The sequence below is a fragment of the Betta splendens genome, chromosome 24 (assembly GCF_900634795.4).
Source record: "Betta splendens chromosome 24, fBetSpl5.4, whole genome shotgun sequence".
NCBI lineage: Eukaryota > Metazoa > Chordata > Actinopteri > Anabantiformes > Osphronemidae > Betta > Betta splendens.
In genome coordinates this window covers 13014496-13032011 of record NC_040901.2, presented here as the reverse complement: position 1 = coordinate 13032011, position 17516 = coordinate 13014496, and the positions used below count along the sequence as shown (strand labels likewise).

Here is a 17516-nt window from a genome sequence, read left to right as displayed (position 1 = left end):
GTTGTTCCCAGGATGAACCAACACTCATAAATAAGGAGTCTATGCTTGGATTTGACCTAAATTCCTCGACCCCTAAAGATCCGCTATTGTTTGTCCCAACAAGTGAAACCATTCATGTAAGAAAACATCTGGGAGCTTCAATAGTGTCTTTGTGTCCTCGAAGCATCCTTCGTTTTCTGACGGCTCCTCTTCCTCATCACCGCCATCTCTGTTTCAGCAGCCGCTTGACTCGTGCTGCCGACGTATGACCCTGTTGCCGCAGGGATTCTGCCACCTGCGGCGCAGCCTCCTGCACAGATGTTCACCGGACTGAGCGTCTGAGCAGCCGAGTCACATGCTGCTGATGCAGCAGGAGAGGAGACGGCGTCAATCACATCATTACACTCTCCCAGAAACATTAACTGACTGACGCTGCTGCACAGACACGGGCTGCGTGGTGCGTTCAGGGTCACACACTCTGGAGATGTGATTTAAAAAAAGCCTCGCTCCTCCTCATCCTGCCAAAAACCCAGACGAAGCAGCTGATTGGTCACTGGTGCTGGAGGGAGTCCCCTCCCGCTGAGGAGGCTGCATAAAGTCACACACCACCTCAGGCCTTACAGTTGTTGCTCAGCACAAACCATGACCACCTTTGACGACATCTTGGAGGAAGCCGGGAAGTTCGGCCGCTGCCAGAAGCGGATCTTCGCCCTCTTCTGCCTCCTGTCTGTTCCCTTTGCAGGTGTGTACGTGGGCATCGTCTTCCAGGGCTTCACCCCGGACCACTGGTGCCGGGACGCGGCGGTGATGGACTGGAGGCGGACGTGCGGCTGGAGCCCGGCCGAGGGCCGCAGCGCCCTGCTGCCGCGCGTCAACCGCTCCGGCCTCCAGCAGCAGAGCAGCTGCGAGCAGTATGAGGTGGACTGGAACAACACGGCGTTCACGTGCGACGCCGAGGAGCTGGACCTCAGCCAGTCGCCCACGGCTGCATGCGCAGGCGGCTGGGAGTACGACTACGAGGGCCGGCGCTCCTTCGTCACGGAGGTCAGTGTCTGTCCACGCACGAGAGCGCAGCGCCAGAACTCTGCACCTGACGTGTGTGTGTGTGTGGTCCCAGTTTGACCTGGTGTGCTCCAACGGGTGGTGGGTGGACATGTACCAGGCCTCGCTCAACGTGGGCTTCCTGGTGGGCAGCATCGCTATCGGCTACCTGGCCGACAGGTGAGACCTAGTCTGTACTGCACCCGTGTCCACAGTCCAAACGAACTGCGCTCTGTACTGTTCCTGAACGCCTCACGGCTGACCTTAACCAGGATGTCCCAATGAAGCTAATGCTGCATTCAGGTCTGCAGCAGAGTAAATGAACCCGACCCCCTCTGCGTCTGTGCCTCCAGGCTCGGCAGGAAAATGACCTTCCTCATCTCCAACTTGCTGAATGGGATCGCGGGGATCCTGGTGGCTCTGGCTCCGGACTACGTGTCGCTGCTGGTTTTCCGGACGCTCTACGGCTTCGGGGTGAAGGGAGGCTGGGTGGTGGGATACGTGCTGAGTAAGAGCCTCCGACGTGAGCCGGGTCCTCGTGTCCAGATCTCCTGCTAACATGTCACATGTGCTCCCTCAGTCACTGAGCTCGTGGGCGTGGAGTACAGACGCACGGTGGGGGTCCTGTACCAGATGTTCTTCAGCGTGGGCATCCTCCTCCTCCCTCTACAGGCCTATTACATCACTGACTGGCGCTGGCTGCAGGTCGTCATCACCGTCCCCTACATCCTCATGCTGTCTTACTACTGGTGAGACTCTCTGACGTCCAGCTTTTAGAGCTGGACAAGCTGTTTGAAACCATCATTGAGCTGGAAGCAGATGTGCAGTCAATGATGGTGCCATCTAGTGGCGAGGTCTCAGATTACTACTAGACACTTCGTTCAGTACTCACTCATCTAAAAATCACTGTATTTGCAGGTTTGTGCCTGAATCTCCGAGATGGCTGCTGTCTCAGAACAAGAAATCCAAAGCTGTGAAGATCACGGAGGACATGGCCAGAGAAAACAACATGTCTCTGTCCAAGAAAATCGAGGTGAATTAAACTCTTACCGTTGTTGATGAAGGTAGAGGATGCTGTTTGCGACTCATCACCTCTGATCCTCAGTCGATGGCAGATGACAACGCCGCCTCCTCCTCCACCGCCTCCTTCATGGACCTGATCAGAACCCCGAAGATTAGAAAACACACCTTCATCCTCAGCTACAACTGGTGAGTTTGCAGCGCGTCCGGGTGTGGAGGCGCCCGCGTCGCGTCGTGTCGCGTCCCTCACGCTCCTCCCGCTGCTCCTGCAGGTTCACCAGCGCCGTCGTCTACCAGGGCCTCATCATGAGGCTGGGCATTCTGGGAGGAAACGTCTTCCTCGACTTCCTCATCTCGGGCCTGGTGGAGTTTCCCGCCGCCTTGCTCATCCTCCTCACCATCGAACGCGTCGGCCGCCGCCTTCCGTTCGCCTCTGCCAACTTCGTGGCTGGAGCCTCCTGCCTCCTCACCGCCTTCATCCCTGACAGTGAGAGCGGGTTCAGAGTGTGGCCCGGTGGAAACGCTGCCTTCCGCTCTGACGTGTTTGTGTTTGCAGGTATGTTCTGGTTTAAGACCATCGTGGCCTGTATCGGTCGACTGGGCATCACCATGACCTTTGAGATGGTGATATTCGTGAACACTGAGCTCTACCCAACGTTTGTCAGGTAAAATAATGTCGCTGTGTTCAGGGCCACAACCACACATACTGTAACGATGAACAACCAGATGCATGCTGGGTTTTTGCGTATGCTCGTTGTTCTCAACAGGTGACATAAAGGGCTTGTGTGTTTTCATTGACAGAGCGCGTTGACTCAGTAACAGCAGCACGTTAATGTAGTAACGCGCCGACGGACGCTGCCCCGGGTCAAAGGTCACAGCGTCATGCTCTCGCTCTGCTCCCTGCAGGAACCTGGGCGTGTCCGTCTGCTCCACGCTGTGTGACGTCGGCGGCATCGTGGCCCCGTTCCTGCTCTACAGACTGGCTGTGATCTGGCTGGAGCTGCCGCTCATCATCTTCGGTGCGTGTCCCGTCGCTGTGCGGCCTCTGGAGCGCCGGAGCAGCTAAACGGGCTGCTTGTGTGTTGCAGGAGGCCTGGCCTTCCTGGCTGGTGGCCTGGTTCTGCTGCTTCCTGAGACCCGAGGCGTGCCGCTGCCCGACACCATCGACGACATCGAGTTCCCCAACAGGTGAGCGCCGGCTAAGAAATAACAGCGATCACGACCCGGAGCAAATCGTGACCTGCTTGTTTGTTGCTCAGTGCGAAGGAGAAAGCTGCGCAGACGACCCAGCAGTTGATCAACTTGTTGCCCAACGACGACATATTCACCAAGAAATGTGCCGAGGCGTGTGACATCGCCGTGTGAAGCCGAGGAGTCAGTACACGGCGCTGCACTAGGGGGCGCTGTGAGAGTCCAGCTCAGCAGCCAAGTACAGAACCTGAGCTGCTGCTTTGACTGAAGCCAGCAGCGCAGGCGCCACATGGGAATTATCAGCACGATGTGTGAGAGCGACGCCGTGGGGCCGTCATTTCCCCACAGTTTGTCTTTATGTGTGAATAATGTCCAGTCAAATCAACTGAGTCTCTCCTGGATCACTCACAGTTAATGTCAGTGATCCAGGAGAGAAAACAGTCATTAAACACAGTCATCAGGTCAGTTTACACACGAAACATCATCAAGAGATAAAACAGGTTTATTCTGTAATAAAGTAAACAGAAGAGGAAACATATCAAACACACCTGATCCAATATTAGCCGTTGGATCAGGTGAGAGCCGTCTTTTTCCCATCATGCAGTTGGTTTCTGTTTTTATTGCTAAGTATATGAATGTGAAATAGTAATTGTACTGAGGTAGACAATGTTCTCTCATAGACCTTTAGTTGCTCATCTGTTTATCTTAGACGCCGCGTCCTGTTTAGTTCCTGTTTAGTTCCTGTTAGTGGCGTGTGTTGACCCTGGTTCTGGGCCCGGTCTGACCCACGGTGCTGAACTCTGCCCCCAGTGGCCGCAGCCTGAACGCGTCTGAGCCTCAGCAGGTGTGAGGCATCAGCCTGATGTGTTTGAGGTCAGGACCCAGAGACGCTGCTTTAGTCATTAGACACTTTGGGATTTGAATCGCGCTGTAAGTAAGTGATTTTCTTCTGAGTTTGGAGCCGCTGTTGATTTCTGTTAAGAACATGTTGCTTTATATCAGCATTCCTCCTCCACAAGGTAGTTAAATGTTTTTATTATTATTTTTATTAGATGCCAGAGAAAGTGTAATGCTCTGGCTTTTCTGTATAAACTGGTCCTCACAAAGTAAAATATAACTGTTTTTAATAAAACAAATGTTTGCTGTTTTTATTGTAAACACGTGTTTGTTGTGGCCAGTGACCTGAACTGGACCCGACCTCGGATTGAAAACGTGCACTTGTTATTTCAGCGTGTTTGAAGCAGTAGTGGCTTTAGTTAATTTGTACGTGGGAATGAATAATTGCAGAGCGAGATGAAGGTGGAGCAGCTGGAGCTGCTGTTTGCGCAGCCGCTTCCCACCGTGTGATGGTCACATTCGCTGCATGTGACCGTGCTGGTAAAACGGGGCCCCACAGAACCGGCGGGTTCACGGCGCACCATATGACTCCTCTCAACAGCATCCTTGTGCTGAGATGCAGACGTATAAAAGCCAGCGCGCGTTCGTCCTCTGCGCTGCTGCGAGTCGCTCGCTCGCTCGCGCGTCGTCTCTGCAGATTAAACATTTCCTAAGCTCAAAGGTCGACCTGGTTAGTCAGGTCGATTGAAATGCGTGTCTGAGCCGTCGGCATTTGGATCCGGTCCCCGGCTCATGGTGGTTTGTGGAGCGCTGAGACCTGCTGTGTGGAGATGACGACCTTCGACGACCTCCTGGAGGAGGCCGGCCCCTTCGGCCGCTGCCAGAAGCGCGTCTTCGGCCTCTTCTGCCTCCTCTCCAGCACCTTCCCAGGGATGTACCTTGGCATCGTGTTCCAGGGCTTCACGCCGGACCACTGGTGCCGGGACCCGGCGGCGCTGGCGAAGGGGGAGTCGTGTGGCTGGAGCCCGGAGGACGTTCGCAGGCGGGCGGCGCCGGGAGGCAACGGGTCGAGCAGCTGCGAGCGCTACGAGGTGGACTGGAACAGCAGCAGCCTCAGCTGTGACATCCTGGACCTGCAGCTCAGCGGAGCCGCGGTCAGCGGCTGCAAGGTGAGCCCGTTACCATGGAGACGTGGGCCTGTGACATGTAGCTCAGTGGAGCAGAGCCCCGTGATTCTGGTTTGTGTTGGTCTGAATCAGTGTCTGTTTGTCAGGACGGATGGACGTACGACTACGAGGGCAGGAAGTCCTTCGTCTCCGAGGTGAGAGGAGCGGCGTGTGGGTCTGTGTGGCTCTGTGTGGGTCTGTGTGGGTCTGTGTGTAACCTCCCTGTCGCCTCAGTTCGACCTGGTCTGCGCCGACTCGTGGCTGGTGGACATGTTCCTGTCCACCTTCAGCGCGGGGAACCTCATCGGCAGCTTCGCTTTCGGCTACTTTGCCGACAGGTGATGATTTGTTGCTGCTCACGTGTTGGGCCCAGAGTCGAGCGTTGGCGCTGACGCTCAGCCGACCGTCCTCGCTCGCCCTCTCTCTCTCTCTCTGCAGGTTCGGCAGGAAGCTGTGTTTCCTGGTGGCCGACATCACCAGCGTGGTGTCGGGTCTGGTCATGGCCGCGGTTCCTCACTACGTGGCCGTGCTGGTGCTGAGGGTCGCCTTCGGCCTCGCGCTCAAAGGCGTCTGGATGTCCAGCTACGTGCTGCGTAAGGCTCCTGCTGCTGCAGCTCCTGCTCCTCCTCCTCCTCCTGCTGCTCCTGCTCCTCCTCCTGCTGCTCCTCCTGCTGCTCCTCCTCCTGCTGCTCCTCCTTCTGCTCCTCCTCCTGCTGCTCCTCCTCCTGCTGCTCCTCCTCCTGCTGCTCCTGCTCCTCCTCCTGCTGCTCCTCCCGCTCCTCCTCCTCCTGCTGTTCCTCCCGCTCCTCCTCCTCCTCCTGCTCTTGCTCCTCCTCCTGCTGTTCCTCCCGCTCCTCCTCCTCCTCCTGCTCTTCCTGCTCCTCCTGCTGCTCCTGCTCCTCCTCCTCCTGCTGCTCCTGCTGCTCCTCCTCCTCCTGCTGCTCCTGCTCCTCCTGCTGCTCCTCCTCCTGCTCCTCTTGCTGCTCCTCCCGCTGCTCTTCCCGCTGCTCTTCCTGCTGCTCCTGCTGCTGCTGCTGCTCCTCCTCCTGCTGCTCCTCCTGCTCCTCCTCCTCCTCCTCCTCCTCCTGCTGCTGCTGCTGCTCCTCCTCCTGCTGCTGCTCCTCCTGCTGCTCCTCCTGCTGCTCCTCCTGCTGCTCCTCTTGCTGCTCCTCCTGCTGCTCCTCCCGCTCCTCCTCCTGCTCTTGCTCCTCCTCCTGCTGTTCCTCCCGCTCCTCCTCCTCCTCCTCCTCCTGCTCTTCCTGCTCCTGCTGCTCCTGCTCCTCCTGCTGCTCCTGCTCCTCCTCCTCCTGCTGCTCCTGCTGCTCCTCCTCCTCCTGCTGCTGCTCTCCTCCTCCTGCTGCAGCTCCTGCTCCTCCTCCTCCTCCTGCTGCTCCTGCTCCTCCTCCTGCTGCTCCTCCTGCTGCTCCTCCTCTTGCTGCTCCTCCTGCTGCTCCTGCTCCTCCTGCTCCTCCTCCTGCTCCTCCTGCTGCTCCTCCCGCTGCTCTTCCTGCTCCTCCGGCTCCTCCTGCTGCTCCTCCGGCTCCTCCTGCTGCTCCTCCTGCTGCTCCTGCTGCTGCTGCTCCTCCTCCTCCTGCTGCTCCTGCTCCTCCTCCTGCTGCTCCTGCTCCTCACGCTCTCACGCTCTCCCGCTCTCCGTCACGCTGGCTGCTTGTTGTCTCCTGTGCTTCAGTGACGGAGATCGTGGGCGTCCAGTACCGCCGCGGCGTGTGCATCGGGTACCAGATGGCGTTCAGCGCCGGCGTGCTCCTGCTGCCTCTGCTGGCCTACTTCATCTCGGACTGGCGCTGGCTGCAGGTGGCCGTCGCCGCGCCCGGCGTCGTCTTCCTGTCCTTCTACTGGTGAGGTCCTCCGCTGCGTCCGTCTCAGGGCCGTCCTCAGGCTGAGCAGCAGTGTCTGTGCTGCAGGTTCTTGCCAGAGTCTCCGCGGTGGCTCATCTCCCAGAACAACCCGTCCAAAGCCCTGGAGGTGACTGAGGCCATGGCCAAGGAGAACGGGAGGACCGTCAAGGCTCACGAGGTAGTAGAGGTGTGTCTGCTCAGGATGTGCTGGAGCTTCAGACTCAGGGTCACAGGTCGCCCTCGTTCCAGGAACTGAGCAAAGACGCCGGCGACTCGCCCGCGGCCTCGCTGCTGGATCTGGTCCGGACGCCCAACATGAGGAAACACACCTTCATCCTCATGTTTAACTGGTGAGCGGCGCCGACTGACGCGGAGCCGGAGCCGCGGCCGACGCTGAGGTTCTGGTTCTTCTCCAGGTTCACCAGCGCCGTCGTCTACCAGGGCCTCATCCTGCGCGTGGGCATCGCCGGAGGAAACGTCTACGTCGACTTCTTCCTCTCGGGCCTGGTGGAGTTTCCCGCCGCCTTCCTCATCCTCCTCACCATCGACCGCGTGGGCCGGCGTCTTCCCTTCGCCGGTGCCAACATCACAGCTGGAGCCTCCTGCCTCCTCGCAGCCTTCCTCCCTGACCGTGAGTTGGAGCTGATCCTCAGGCTTGTGCTGAAAGTTGGACATGACCCGTGTGTGTGTGTGTGTCTGTCTGTGTGTGTGTTTCTCTGTGTGTGTGTGTGTGTGTGTGCGTCTCTGTCTGTGTGTTTCTCTGTCTCTGTGTGTGTCTCTGTGTGTGTGTTTCTCTGTGTCTGTGTGTGTCTCTCTGTCTGTCTGTCTGTGTGTGTTTGTGTTTCTCTGTCTGTGTGTTTCTCTCTCTCTCTCTGTGTTTCTCTGTCTCTGTGTGTGTTTCTCTCTCTCTGTGTCTGTCTCTCTGTCTGTCTGTGTGTGTGTGTTTCTCTGTCTCTGTGTGTGTGTGTCTCTGTGTGTATGTGTCTCTATCTGAGTGTCTCTGTGTGTCTGTTTCATTGTTTCTATGTGTGCGTCTCTCTGTCTCTGTGCGTGTCTCTGTCTTTGTGCGTCTCACTGTGTGTGTGCGCTGGCCTCAGGTTGGCACTGGCTGAAGACCGTGGTGGCCTGTGTGGGTCGGCTGGGCATCACCATGGCCTTTGAGATGGTCCTGTTCGTGAACGCGGAGCTCTACCCGACGTTTGTGAGGTGAGTCCTGTTCGTCACACGCTCGTCCACCGTAAGCAGCAGTTCCCAGGAAGCTCTTGTCTCGTGGACGCAGGAACCTGGGCGTGTCCGTCTGCTCCACCCTGACGGACATCGGAGGCATCGTGGCTCCGTTCCTGCTCTACAGACTGGCTGTGATCTGGCTGGAGCTGCCTCTCGTCATCTTTGGTGGGTGTGAGTTGCGTGGCCACTCGTCACCTCATGGTGGAAGTGGAGTCGGACCAAAGTAGAATAGACAGAAGTAAAGAGCTGGAGCTCACAGGTGCTGTGCTCTCATTCAGTGTCACACTAATGTCTGCAAACCTCAATCACCCCATTGCATGCTGGGTAGATGTGAGTCTGTGTATTTTGCTGGTGCTCAGTGTGTTGCGGCTGCAGGTTGGTTGACTACAGCGTCTGAGAAGCACTCATTCACAGCGGGAGAGGAGGACGCCGTGTGAACAGTTCAGGCTGTACAGACAGACCGCTCTCAGCTGCAGCTCACGCCAGGCTCCACGCCTTGTTGTTGCAGGTGCTTTAGCGTTTGTGGCCGGAGGTCTGGTTTTGTTGCTGCCAGAGACCAAAGGAGTCCCTCTGCCCGAGACCATTAAGGACGTGGAGTTCCCCGACGGGTGAGTGGCTCAGTGCAGGTGGAGTTCAGAGGTTCATCTGTTTCAAAAGCAGCGTTTCTGAAGTGAGTTTTAAGCTTTTCTGTGTGTATGGTTGAAGCAGGCGGTCGACCCACGCCTGCTCATTAGCGCCAATCTGGACGATACGATGAGTGGTTTTTGACCACATACTATATAACAACATACCGTAGTATTGTAAATATGCAGTAATCATCTGTGCTTTGGGATGAACTAATAATGACTTTACAACCTGAGTATGGTGCCAATGTCAGAATGTGATGTTTTCAGATCGGGACATGCAGAAACAGCTCTGTGACCACGTCTGCTGCCAGTACTTCATGTAGGTGAGATTCATTTATTTACTTATTTGATGTGTTGAACAAGTAATGACAGATTGTAACGCAGCACTTCCTTGTACAGGTGAGGACACTGTAAACCCAGGTGGATCTGGGCTCCTTGTTTCCATCACATCACACAGAGCATTCCATCACACTGACGTGTGACAACAGCACTTGAACTGTCTTTCCAAAGCATAGGGCAACTCCACATTTGCTGAAGTTGGGTGTTTAATTTGATTTAATGTTTGTGTCGATCCAGTCAACGAACTTGGAGACTCGGGCGTAGACTCCAGGCTTCATGGCATTAGCACATCCTAAGCCCCAGGACGTGACCCCCTGCAGGATGTATCTGTTCTGGGCGTAACACACCAGGGGGCCTCCACTGTCGCCCTGGAGGGACGAAAGGAACGTTAGTAGCGGAATCAAGCTACTTTACGTATGTGGAGCTCACTCATTGCGCCTCCAGCTGAATTCTCATTTGTTTGGGAAGAAGCTCTGCCACCTTCGCCTGCTGCTGTGACTTTGACTCAAACAAAGCCTTCAGCGCAGCAGCAGGCGAGCGAGGCAGAGTGTCTGTCCTGGAGACTCCCACTCTGCCCCAGCACCTGATGGGTAAAACCAGTAGGAGCAACACCTGAAAACCATGGGTTACAGACACAACAATAAAATCTTCATAGAAATGGGGACTCGAGTCCACTTGGCACCACACATAAATGAATAAATAAATGTTCAAATGTATTACAAATAAAAAAAATTGGAAACTTTTGTTGTTAGACAGTGCTTCATCTACTGTTCTTCTTCCTGTTCAGACTTGCTTCACTAACTATACTACTGTATAGTATTGGTAAAAAAACAAGTCATATTATAGTTTGTGGTCAAAAACAGTCATAGTATATAAAACAAAATGCAAGTATACAGTAGTATGTGTTCAAAAATACCTCAGTATAGTATTAGTAAAAAAGTCATAACTTGTGGTCAGAAAATTAATCATAGTTTGCTATTTGGTCCAAAAAAAGCCATAGTACAGCATGTGATAAAAAAGGTCATAGTAGTATGTAATAAAATAAACACACACGTGTCCAAATTAATGTTACGTGTCCCGTCAAAATGAGTGACCAGCTTCACCTCTCAACCTAAACACACCCAGTGTTCATACACTCTTGTACCAATCTCTGCAAAAGAAAATCTCATTTCCTGGGTATTAGCATTACACTTGGAGAAGCTGGACACTGCAGTGGGGAGGTCTGATTGTCCACGCGTCGTACCTGGCAGCTGTCGGTGCCGCCCTCGATGTTCCCGGCGCACATCTCGTGGTCCTTGACTCTGCCGTTCAGGTAGGACGGGCGGTTACACACCTTGTTCTCGATCACAGGGAAGCCAGCTTCCTTCAGGTTGCCGTCCCCTCCCGTCCCTGTGACACAGCACACGTCTGGTTACGCGCCTCAGGGCCTGACGCCACAGCAGCAGGCTTAGCAAGACATCTCTCCCTCCTACACATGATTACATTCCACCTCTCACAGAAAGAAGCACCAGAGCAGACACAAACCCTGAGTTTCACCCCATCCTGTCACATAACACTCTGTGCCAGCGGGAACAATGTAGTCTTTGTCGGGCAGACAGGCTGGATGGACTTTTTCATTTAGAACCGCTGGGCTGAAAGACACAGACGCATCACATTCATTCAAGCATTCTGAACTTGTTTGATGAGACTAAAATACACAGCTCATTGCATCATGAACCACATCAGCTGTGTCCTTGTCAAACAGTCTGACCAGTCCAGTACCCACCTCTCCAGTTTGAGCAGAGCAATGTCAGCTCCATTGGGTCCCAGCACCAGCTTCACCAGTCTCTTCTCCTGTTTGGACGGCTCATTGGCTCTCTCTGTGTAAACACCCAGCAGCACCTTGTAGGCTGAAGGCCTCTTGGACCTGCAGGTCACAAACATGTGTTAACCAGTAGCCATGTTCCAGCACCAACAAGCATGTGGATGGTTTGGACAGTCTGACCTCTCCAGGCAGTGTGCAGCAGTCAGGACCCACTGAGGGTGAATCAGAGTTCCTCCACAGAAATGGATTCCTGTACTGGTACAAAGATGGAAGAAGGACTGCATTAAAGTAGGACACCAGTAAAATATGACAGCTCACATAAAACTACTCCTCACACTCATCGTCCCCTTCGGTTCTGAGTCTGACACTGATTAAATGTGATCTTCATTTCATCTCTCAGACCTTCATCACATGCTGTGCTGTTGTACTCACTCGGTCCGGAGGCTGATTTGCCAGGGCCACGAATAAGGTTTAGACACGCAGCCTCCCACAATACGACCAAAGCAACGCTTCGGTTTGATAGCTGGTGTCCCACAAGCCAACTGAGCTGCAAATAAAAGAATCCGAGTTGAAAAACAAACATCACACGAACGACATTAGTAGGAACTTCAAAGGCCGACAATGAAAAAGTAGCTGTAGAAGTTATTCTGAATCCAACTCAAACAGCAGCTGGTCCTGAAAACAACCATCTGCTGCTCACGTACCACATTCTGGGATGTCACAGTGCTCCCATTTCTTGTTTCTGTCGGTGGTGTAGCACCAGGGTCCGTTGACGTCACCGTCTGGGTTCCTGCAGTTCTGACAGAAAACAAGCACACAAACCATCAGAACATCCACAAATGCAGATGACGGCTGCAGCAAAGCTACTTACGTTGCCTTCAAGGCCCTTGTCAGGGTGACTAATTGGGGTGAAGCTGTTGTGTTGGTGAGGAGTCTGAGAACTCCAGGCCTGGCACGTCACCCCTGAGGCGGTGATGGATGTTGGGCCTCTGTACGTGACTCCAGTTCCAATCCTACAGTCTGACAGAGACAGAAACACAAGCGAATAAGGAATGAGGCTAAGTGTCTGTGTGGTCGCAGCTGGTTTACCTGGCTCTGCTGAGGCCTGAGCGCTGGGGGAAGGGTCCTGGTTGACAGAAGGCCTGGAGGTTGGTGCTGCTGCTGCTGGGAGTTTGGGGGTACACTTGGCCACGTTGCAGTACTCCCAGCGCACAGAGGGATCGGTGGTGTAACACCAAGGAGCCTTGTCTCCGTCAGGGTTCCTGCACAGGTTCAGCCTGAGGTCCCTGTTCATAGATGAGAAGTGGAACTTCAGCACATTACTCTCTTGATTTAGGTGCAGACCTTGTGTTTGGACACATCCACACTACATACTATACTCACGCTGTGGGGAATCGATCTTGAGTTTTTTGATGGCTGTGTGGAGACATGGAGCTCCAGAACTGACATTTCTTTCCACTGATGGTCTTCGATGTTATGCCGCGGTAACTGGACCCGTTGTCTTCATAACAGTCCTCCTCCTCGGGGGGGATCACTGGGTCACCTGCAGCCGAGGAGAAGAACACCAACTAATCAATAACGGTCACACACACATTCAAAGTGCAGCTCTGGTTCAAGTCTCTTCACTTGTTGCTTTGCTTTTGGCTGAAACTGATACAGTCTGATACAGTCATTACTCCATCTTCATCAATAAGCAATGGTTCACCTGGCCGCTCTGCATTCCCACAGCTCGGCACGCTGCAGTACTCCCAGCGGGTGTTTGGGTCGGTGGTGTAGCACCAGGGCCTCCTCTCGTTGTCAGGATTACGACAGTAGTTGCTGTCTAGCCCTCTAAAAGTAAACAGACTGATTATGTACCCAGTCCAATCCTCACCTGCATTTGGTCCACCCTGGATAACAGAAGCAGCTCTTACTTGCAGGGGTAGTTCTCTGGGGTGCGGTTGTGTTTGTTTGGCGTCTGAGACGACCAGCTCTGGCACGTTTTCCCAGATTCTGTCACTGCAACTGTTCCTCGGTACGCTCCGCCTTCTCCGGTGGCACAGCTCAGCTCTGGGACGATGGTGGGAGGTTCTGAAGCTGGGGACAGGGCAGGACAGGGATAACTATTTTTGTGTGTGTGGCTCTTCAACCTAAAGCAGCCTTGGAGTAATGGATTATAGCACTGGAGACTTACTGCAACGAGGAATGGAGCAGAAGTCCCATCGCTTGGATATGCTGGTGGTGAAGCACCACGGCCGGGGGTCTCCATCAGGGTTTCTGCAATAATTGTGTTCCAGAAACTTCTCTGGAAGACTGCACAACCCAAGGAGAAGCCTTTTAGTGAAGATTAGCTCAGGGCAAATGGGTTCTATTAAAACTCCTACACCTTCAATGTGAATCTGAAAGCTCATCTCACGCGCTGGGGATGTATCCGTGGTTGTGAGGTTTCTGGGAGTCCCAGCGTTGGCAGGTGAAGCCATTTTCTGTGGTGGAGGTTTTTCCTCTGTAGTCCTCACCACTGCAGTGTATACACTCCTCTGTTAGGAGGTAGGTACAGAACACTGCTGAGTCAGTGTGTTAATCACAACGACTACAAATAAGATTTGAACCTAAAAAGGAGTGAGACTCACCGGTGCAGTCGGCAACGCCACAGTGTTCCCATCGCGTGTTGGCGTCTGTGGTGTAACACCAAGGTCCTCCACCGTCTCCATCAGGGTTTCTGCAGAAGTTGGACTCGAGGTCTGCTAGTGGGTGCGTCTGTGGCGTGATGCTGCAGGCAGACATGTACAAATAAATACATAAAGCAGAAATGCATGTGATGCAACACGGGAAAAGGTGTGAACACATACTTTGGCCTATGTGGAAACACAGAATTCCATGACTGGCAGGTCTTTCCTGTTTTAGTTTCGTTCTTTGTTCCTCTGTAATCACTTCCTATTCCATTGACACATTCCAGCAGGTACACTAGAAAGACAAGGAATCATAATGACCATTACAATGTTGGCTCAGCCCCCGCACAGCCCTGGACGGAACACGTTTCATTTTTAGGTTCACCGTAAATGATGGTTCCATTAACCCCATACTGGGAATCGTTCATGTGATTCCACTTTAATGTTATTTCATGAGCAAAACTCGAGTTTCAGTAGTTTTACTGCCACAGATCAACTAACAACATGAGATAAACATTAACTGCAATAAATTAAAACCCAGCAATAATGTTGAACTTAAAAACTGGAGTTGTGTGCATGCATGCGTGCATCTCACGCTTTTTTTCATATAGGACTGTGCTGCTTCTTCGCAGGATGGTCTCTGATTTGGTGTTTGCGGCAGCTGTCCAACACTCTTGGTCCTTTTCAACATATATGAAAGACCTACAGAGATCCAGCCATTGACCAAAGGGGATAAAGAGCTTTGATGAATCTGTGAATCTGACATAAGGTATCGGTTCATACTGTACAAACCTGCATGTGAAGGAGGTCTCACTATTACATTTGATGGCGCAGTCGGCCACAGTGTTTACTGAATACTGCCTTTTCTGCAGCGCCAGGATCCACGCCCCCTCAGTTTTGACATAGTTGTCTACCTCAGTGCTGCTAACTGCAAAACAAAATACATACGACAAAAGCATTTTGACGTGTTGGTCTGCAACACACAATTAAGCTTCGTTTCTGCCCAAAACCTCAACACTACAACTATGAAATCAGTCACTTTTGTGTCTCTCTACCATCACTAAACATTCACAAGTTGTTTGTCAAGATAAGTTATTAGGAAATCTTGTACAGAAGTGCTATCACATGTATGTCTGTGCTCCAAAGTGCATCAGCCTGAGGGTCGTGGACTTTGAATTGTGTTATTGTGTTGGGTGGTTGTTTAAACCAGTACAAGTAGGGGAAAGTTGATGAAACATGGTACATTGGAAGCTGGTTATGAGATGAAAGTTGCTGAAAAGTACAAAATAGGTCAAACATTTGCCTCCATGGAATTTGGGGTTAAAAATAAATTATCAAGCAACTGTGCACAACCATTAAGAAAGACAGGATCACTGTTATATATGCCTCAGAACTAAAGAGATTCAGCTGTATGAAAAGTAAAAATGTTCAACACGTTCTTTAAAGTCCAATAATAGACACAACAGACTTCATGAACAAAATTCATGTTTGTATGGACAATATTTACATATTTATGTTCCCAAAATCAGACATTAAACCAAAGGGAAGATTAGCTGCTTTGTGCCTCTTATTTTACAATGTTTTTAAATAATTCCAACAAGAGGATTGTTGATGAAGACCACATCATGTCTTACCAGTGCAGAGCAGGGCTCCCAGGAGGACGGCTGCTGTGTACAGGTCCATGGTGAAGCCCCTACTCTTCAGCTTCTAGTCGACTAACTAACAGGGGAACCTCCTGGTATATTATTGGGCTCCTTTGAGCGTATCAGAGAGACTAATAGGACCACTCCATCCTTAGTCAATGATTGTCCTGACAAGGACGGCAATGAGCAACAGGTCAAAATCCTTGTTTAAAGAAGATGTTCCATTTCAATATTTTTGCTTTTTGTGGTTTTAAACTTTATGAATAAATGCTGCATGAGTTACATGCAAAAGCTTTTGATTTATATTTGTGTCTAGTTTTTGGTAACCTGCTCCAGAGGTTTCCGTTTTGGCATCATGTGACCTTTAATGTTTTCCTATCAACAAGTCAATACAACCTACGTGAATCTTCAGTATGTGTGTCTGTCGTGTGCAGGGTTAAACATTCAAACCTTTAAAGCCAATGCTCAAATGTGTAGTAACAGCACAATATTTTTTGTCCTGATTTGTGTTTTACTGGGTGTCACCATGTGATTTTCGTCAAATTAGATCAATACAAAGAGTTAATCTTTAGCTGAAGGGACCAATGCCCTCAAGTGCAACTATATTATTACACAATAACCTACTTCAGAGTTTCCATATGTAGAAAAATTCATTCATTTTATCCAAACTGCTCCACTGTCAATATCAAGTAAAATAACACAAAGCACACTATCATCCCTTATGTTCTCCACTAAAACCAAGGTCAGGGGTTCGAATCTAGTCACAAGACTTCTGCGCCGGTCCTGAGCACAGATAAATAAAGGAGTTGTGTCAGGAAGGGCATTCGACGAAAGACTTGCCACTAACAACCATGTGAATCATTCGCTGGGGCGACCCCTGACGGGAAAAAGCCGAAAGGAGTTACTTTTACCCTTGTGTTTGCCATTGTAAACCTGCATCTGACCTGTATAATTGTGTCATCATGTATGACCTAAAAATAGTATGTATTGTCCATAAAGTTGAAATAAATTGGTCGTCAGACTCTTTGCACTTTTCATTTACATTTACTGATTACTAACTAATCATCTTTGACCAGACGGCCAATAACGTTTGTGAACAACTGTCACAATAATTGCAGGAGAGGAGGCAAGTTAGGAAGGGGAGTTAACTTCAGTATAGTAAAAAAAAAACATAACAGTACATAACTAACAAATATCAGAGTATAATATCACTTTTTAAAAAAAGCTACAACAGTAAGCACATACATAGGAACAAAGTAGCTCTGCTTTGAATAATTACTCTAGACTGAATTAATAAAATTAAACAATCATAAAGACTACTGTAAGTTACAGCATTGAGACATACGAAAACGACTCAGAAAAACAAGACAAAAAACAGATCACAGCGCCAACGAAAAAAGGAAACACACCAGTCAGACCAGAAAAATCCTCCGTTAGGCAATCAGGTATTAATCAGTACTGAAACGAATACTTGTATATAGGTTTTATCAATTCCACCCACTGAGTAAAGGTTTAACATGTTTATTTCAGAGCGATTTGCTTGATTTGGTACAATGTGCCCACTTTCATGTAGACACAAAACTCTTCAAAGCAAAAGAAAACTCTGTGCAGCATTTGTAGTTACACGTTGTATGTGAATAACGAAATAAACGGAGTGTAAAGTAAAACGCTTAGAAGAGTGTTGTGTCTACATGAACGCGCGCAGAACGACATCCGTGTATGTGTCACGGCCGAAAGCGGCTCGTAATGAATAACTAAACGAAAATGTAAAGTAAAGCACGTTGAAGTTTTATTTTTAATGCACATTTGTTGAATCTACATGGTTGTACTCAGACTTCCTTTTGTAATTTATGGTGACGTTACAGTGCAAACCATGTGTGTAAATGAATGAATGAATGAAGCCTCGCCACCGTTGAGAAGGACCTGAAACCCTCTCGTTGTACTGTCTTTGCCAGAGCCATGACGCAAGGCAGCGGTTCACTCACCCCCACACAGGAAGTCCTCCCGTCCGTCACGGCGGTGGACTCGTCCCGTCCACACATGTTCTTCAAATGCCTCTTATTCCTCTTACAGGAATGAGCTCAGTTGACGCTGAACACGCTAGCAAACAGTCGCTAGCAGCTGAGTACGAACATA

The 17516-nt window shown here is 51.2% G+C and overlaps 3 protein-coding genes across 14 annotated transcripts; 2 read left to right on the top strand and 1 right to left on the bottom strand.

The window, feature by feature from the left end:
• The first annotated feature begins 19 nt into the window (after positions 1-19).
• On the top strand, positions 20-4378 carry LOC114849361 (solute carrier family 22 member 2-like). The gene is made up of 11 exons (XM_029140735.3): positions 20-1023; positions 1097-1200; positions 1374-1528; positions 1601-1769; positions 1939-2053; positions 2126-2229; positions 2313-2527; positions 2597-2705; positions 2947-3059; positions 3129-3228; positions 3300-4378. Exons 1-11 carry the CDS (start codon positions 622-624, stop codon positions 3403-3405), a joined length of 1692 nt encoding a protein of 563 aa, XP_028996568.1. The 5' UTR covers positions 20-621; the 3' UTR covers positions 3406-4378.
• Positions 4379-4527: 149 nt separating this feature from the next.
• On the top strand, positions 4528-10017 carry slc22a2 (solute carrier family 22 member 2). Of its 11 annotated transcripts, XM_029140734.2 has the most exons (12): positions 4528-5237; positions 5342-5389; positions 5469-5572; positions 5673-5827; positions 6925-7093; positions 7160-7271; positions 7343-7443; positions 7510-7724; positions 8191-8299; positions 8373-8485; positions 8829-8928; positions 9214-10017. In XM_029140734.2, exons 1-12 carry the CDS (start codon positions 4899-4901, stop codon positions 9239-9241), a joined length of 1593 nt encoding a protein of 530 aa, XP_028996567.1. In that variant the 5' UTR covers positions 4528-4898; the 3' UTR covers positions 9242-10017. The 11 variants fall into 11 exon arrangements, 8 of the variants coding, with proteins under 8 accessions (XP_028996567.1, XP_055362642.1, XP_055362641.1 ...); XM_055506667.1 differs by having other exon boundaries at positions 4528-5389; positions 5469-5827; positions 9214-9265; positions 9346-10017; XM_055506666.1 differs by having other exon boundaries at positions 4528-5389; positions 5469-5827; positions 9214-9269; positions 9346-10017.
• On the bottom strand, positions 9252-15526 carry plg (plasminogen). 2 transcript variants are annotated; one of them, XM_029140726.3, is made up of 19 exons: positions 15372-15526; positions 14530-14665; positions 14333-14439; positions 13918-14032; positions 13699-13838; positions 13485-13605; positions 13263-13381; positions 13003-13165; positions 12795-12919; positions 12473-12632; positions 12179-12375; positions 11961-12109; positions 11794-11887; positions 11522-11636; positions 11270-11344; positions 11051-11191; positions 10810-10916; positions 10529-10674; positions 9252-9653 (listed from the first exon to the last, which is right to left on the bottom strand). In XM_029140726.3, the coding sequence occupies exons 1-19, from the start codon at positions 15418-15420 to the stop codon at positions 9492-9494; spliced, it is 2421 nt and encodes an 806-aa protein (XP_028996559.1). In that variant the 5' UTR covers positions 15421-15526; the 3' UTR covers positions 9252-9491. The 2 variants fall into 2 exon arrangements, with proteins under 2 accessions (XP_028996559.1, XP_028996558.1); XM_029140725.3 differs by having other exon boundaries at positions 11961-12375.
• Positions 15527-17516: the final 1990 nt, after the last annotated feature.

Bases quoted from the DNA above. Each gene is read 5' to 3' on its own strand.
- LOC114849361 (XM_029140735.3), top strand. From the start codon at position 622: ATGACCACCTTTGACGACATCTTGGAGGAAGCCGGGAAGTTCGGCCGC. The intron at 1,529-1,600 runs GTAAGAGCCTCC...GTGCTCCCTCAG, and splicing joins GGTGGTGGGATACGTGCTGA to TCACTGAGCTCGTGGGCGTG. The intron at 1,770-1,938 runs GTGAGACTCTCT...CTGTATTTGCAG, and splicing joins CTCATGCTGTCTTACTACTG to GTTTGTGCCTGAATCTCCGA.
- slc22a2 (XM_055506665.1), top strand. From the start codon at position 4,899: ATGACGACCTTCGACGACCTCCTGGAGGAGGCCGGCCCCTTCGGCCGC. The intron at 7,272-7,342 runs GTAGTAGAGGTG...CCCTCGTTCCAG, and splicing joins GGACCGTCAAGGCTCACGAG to GAACTGAGCAAAGACGCCGG. The intron at 7,444-7,509 runs GTGAGCGGCGCC...GTTCTTCTCCAG, and splicing joins TTCATCCTCATGTTTAACTG to GTTCACCAGCGCCGTCGTCT.
- plg (XM_029140725.3), bottom strand. From the start codon at position 15,420: ATGGACCTGTACACAGCAGCCGTCCTCCTGGGAGCCCTGCTCTGCACT. The intron at 14,440-14,529 runs GTTTGTACAGTA...GGATCTCTGTAG, and splicing joins GAGACCTCCTTCACATGCAG to GTCTTTCATATATGTTGAAA. The intron at 12,376-12,472 runs GTGAGTATAGTA...ATCTATGAACAG, and splicing joins CAAGATCGATTCCCCACAGC to GGACCTCAGGCTGAACCTGT.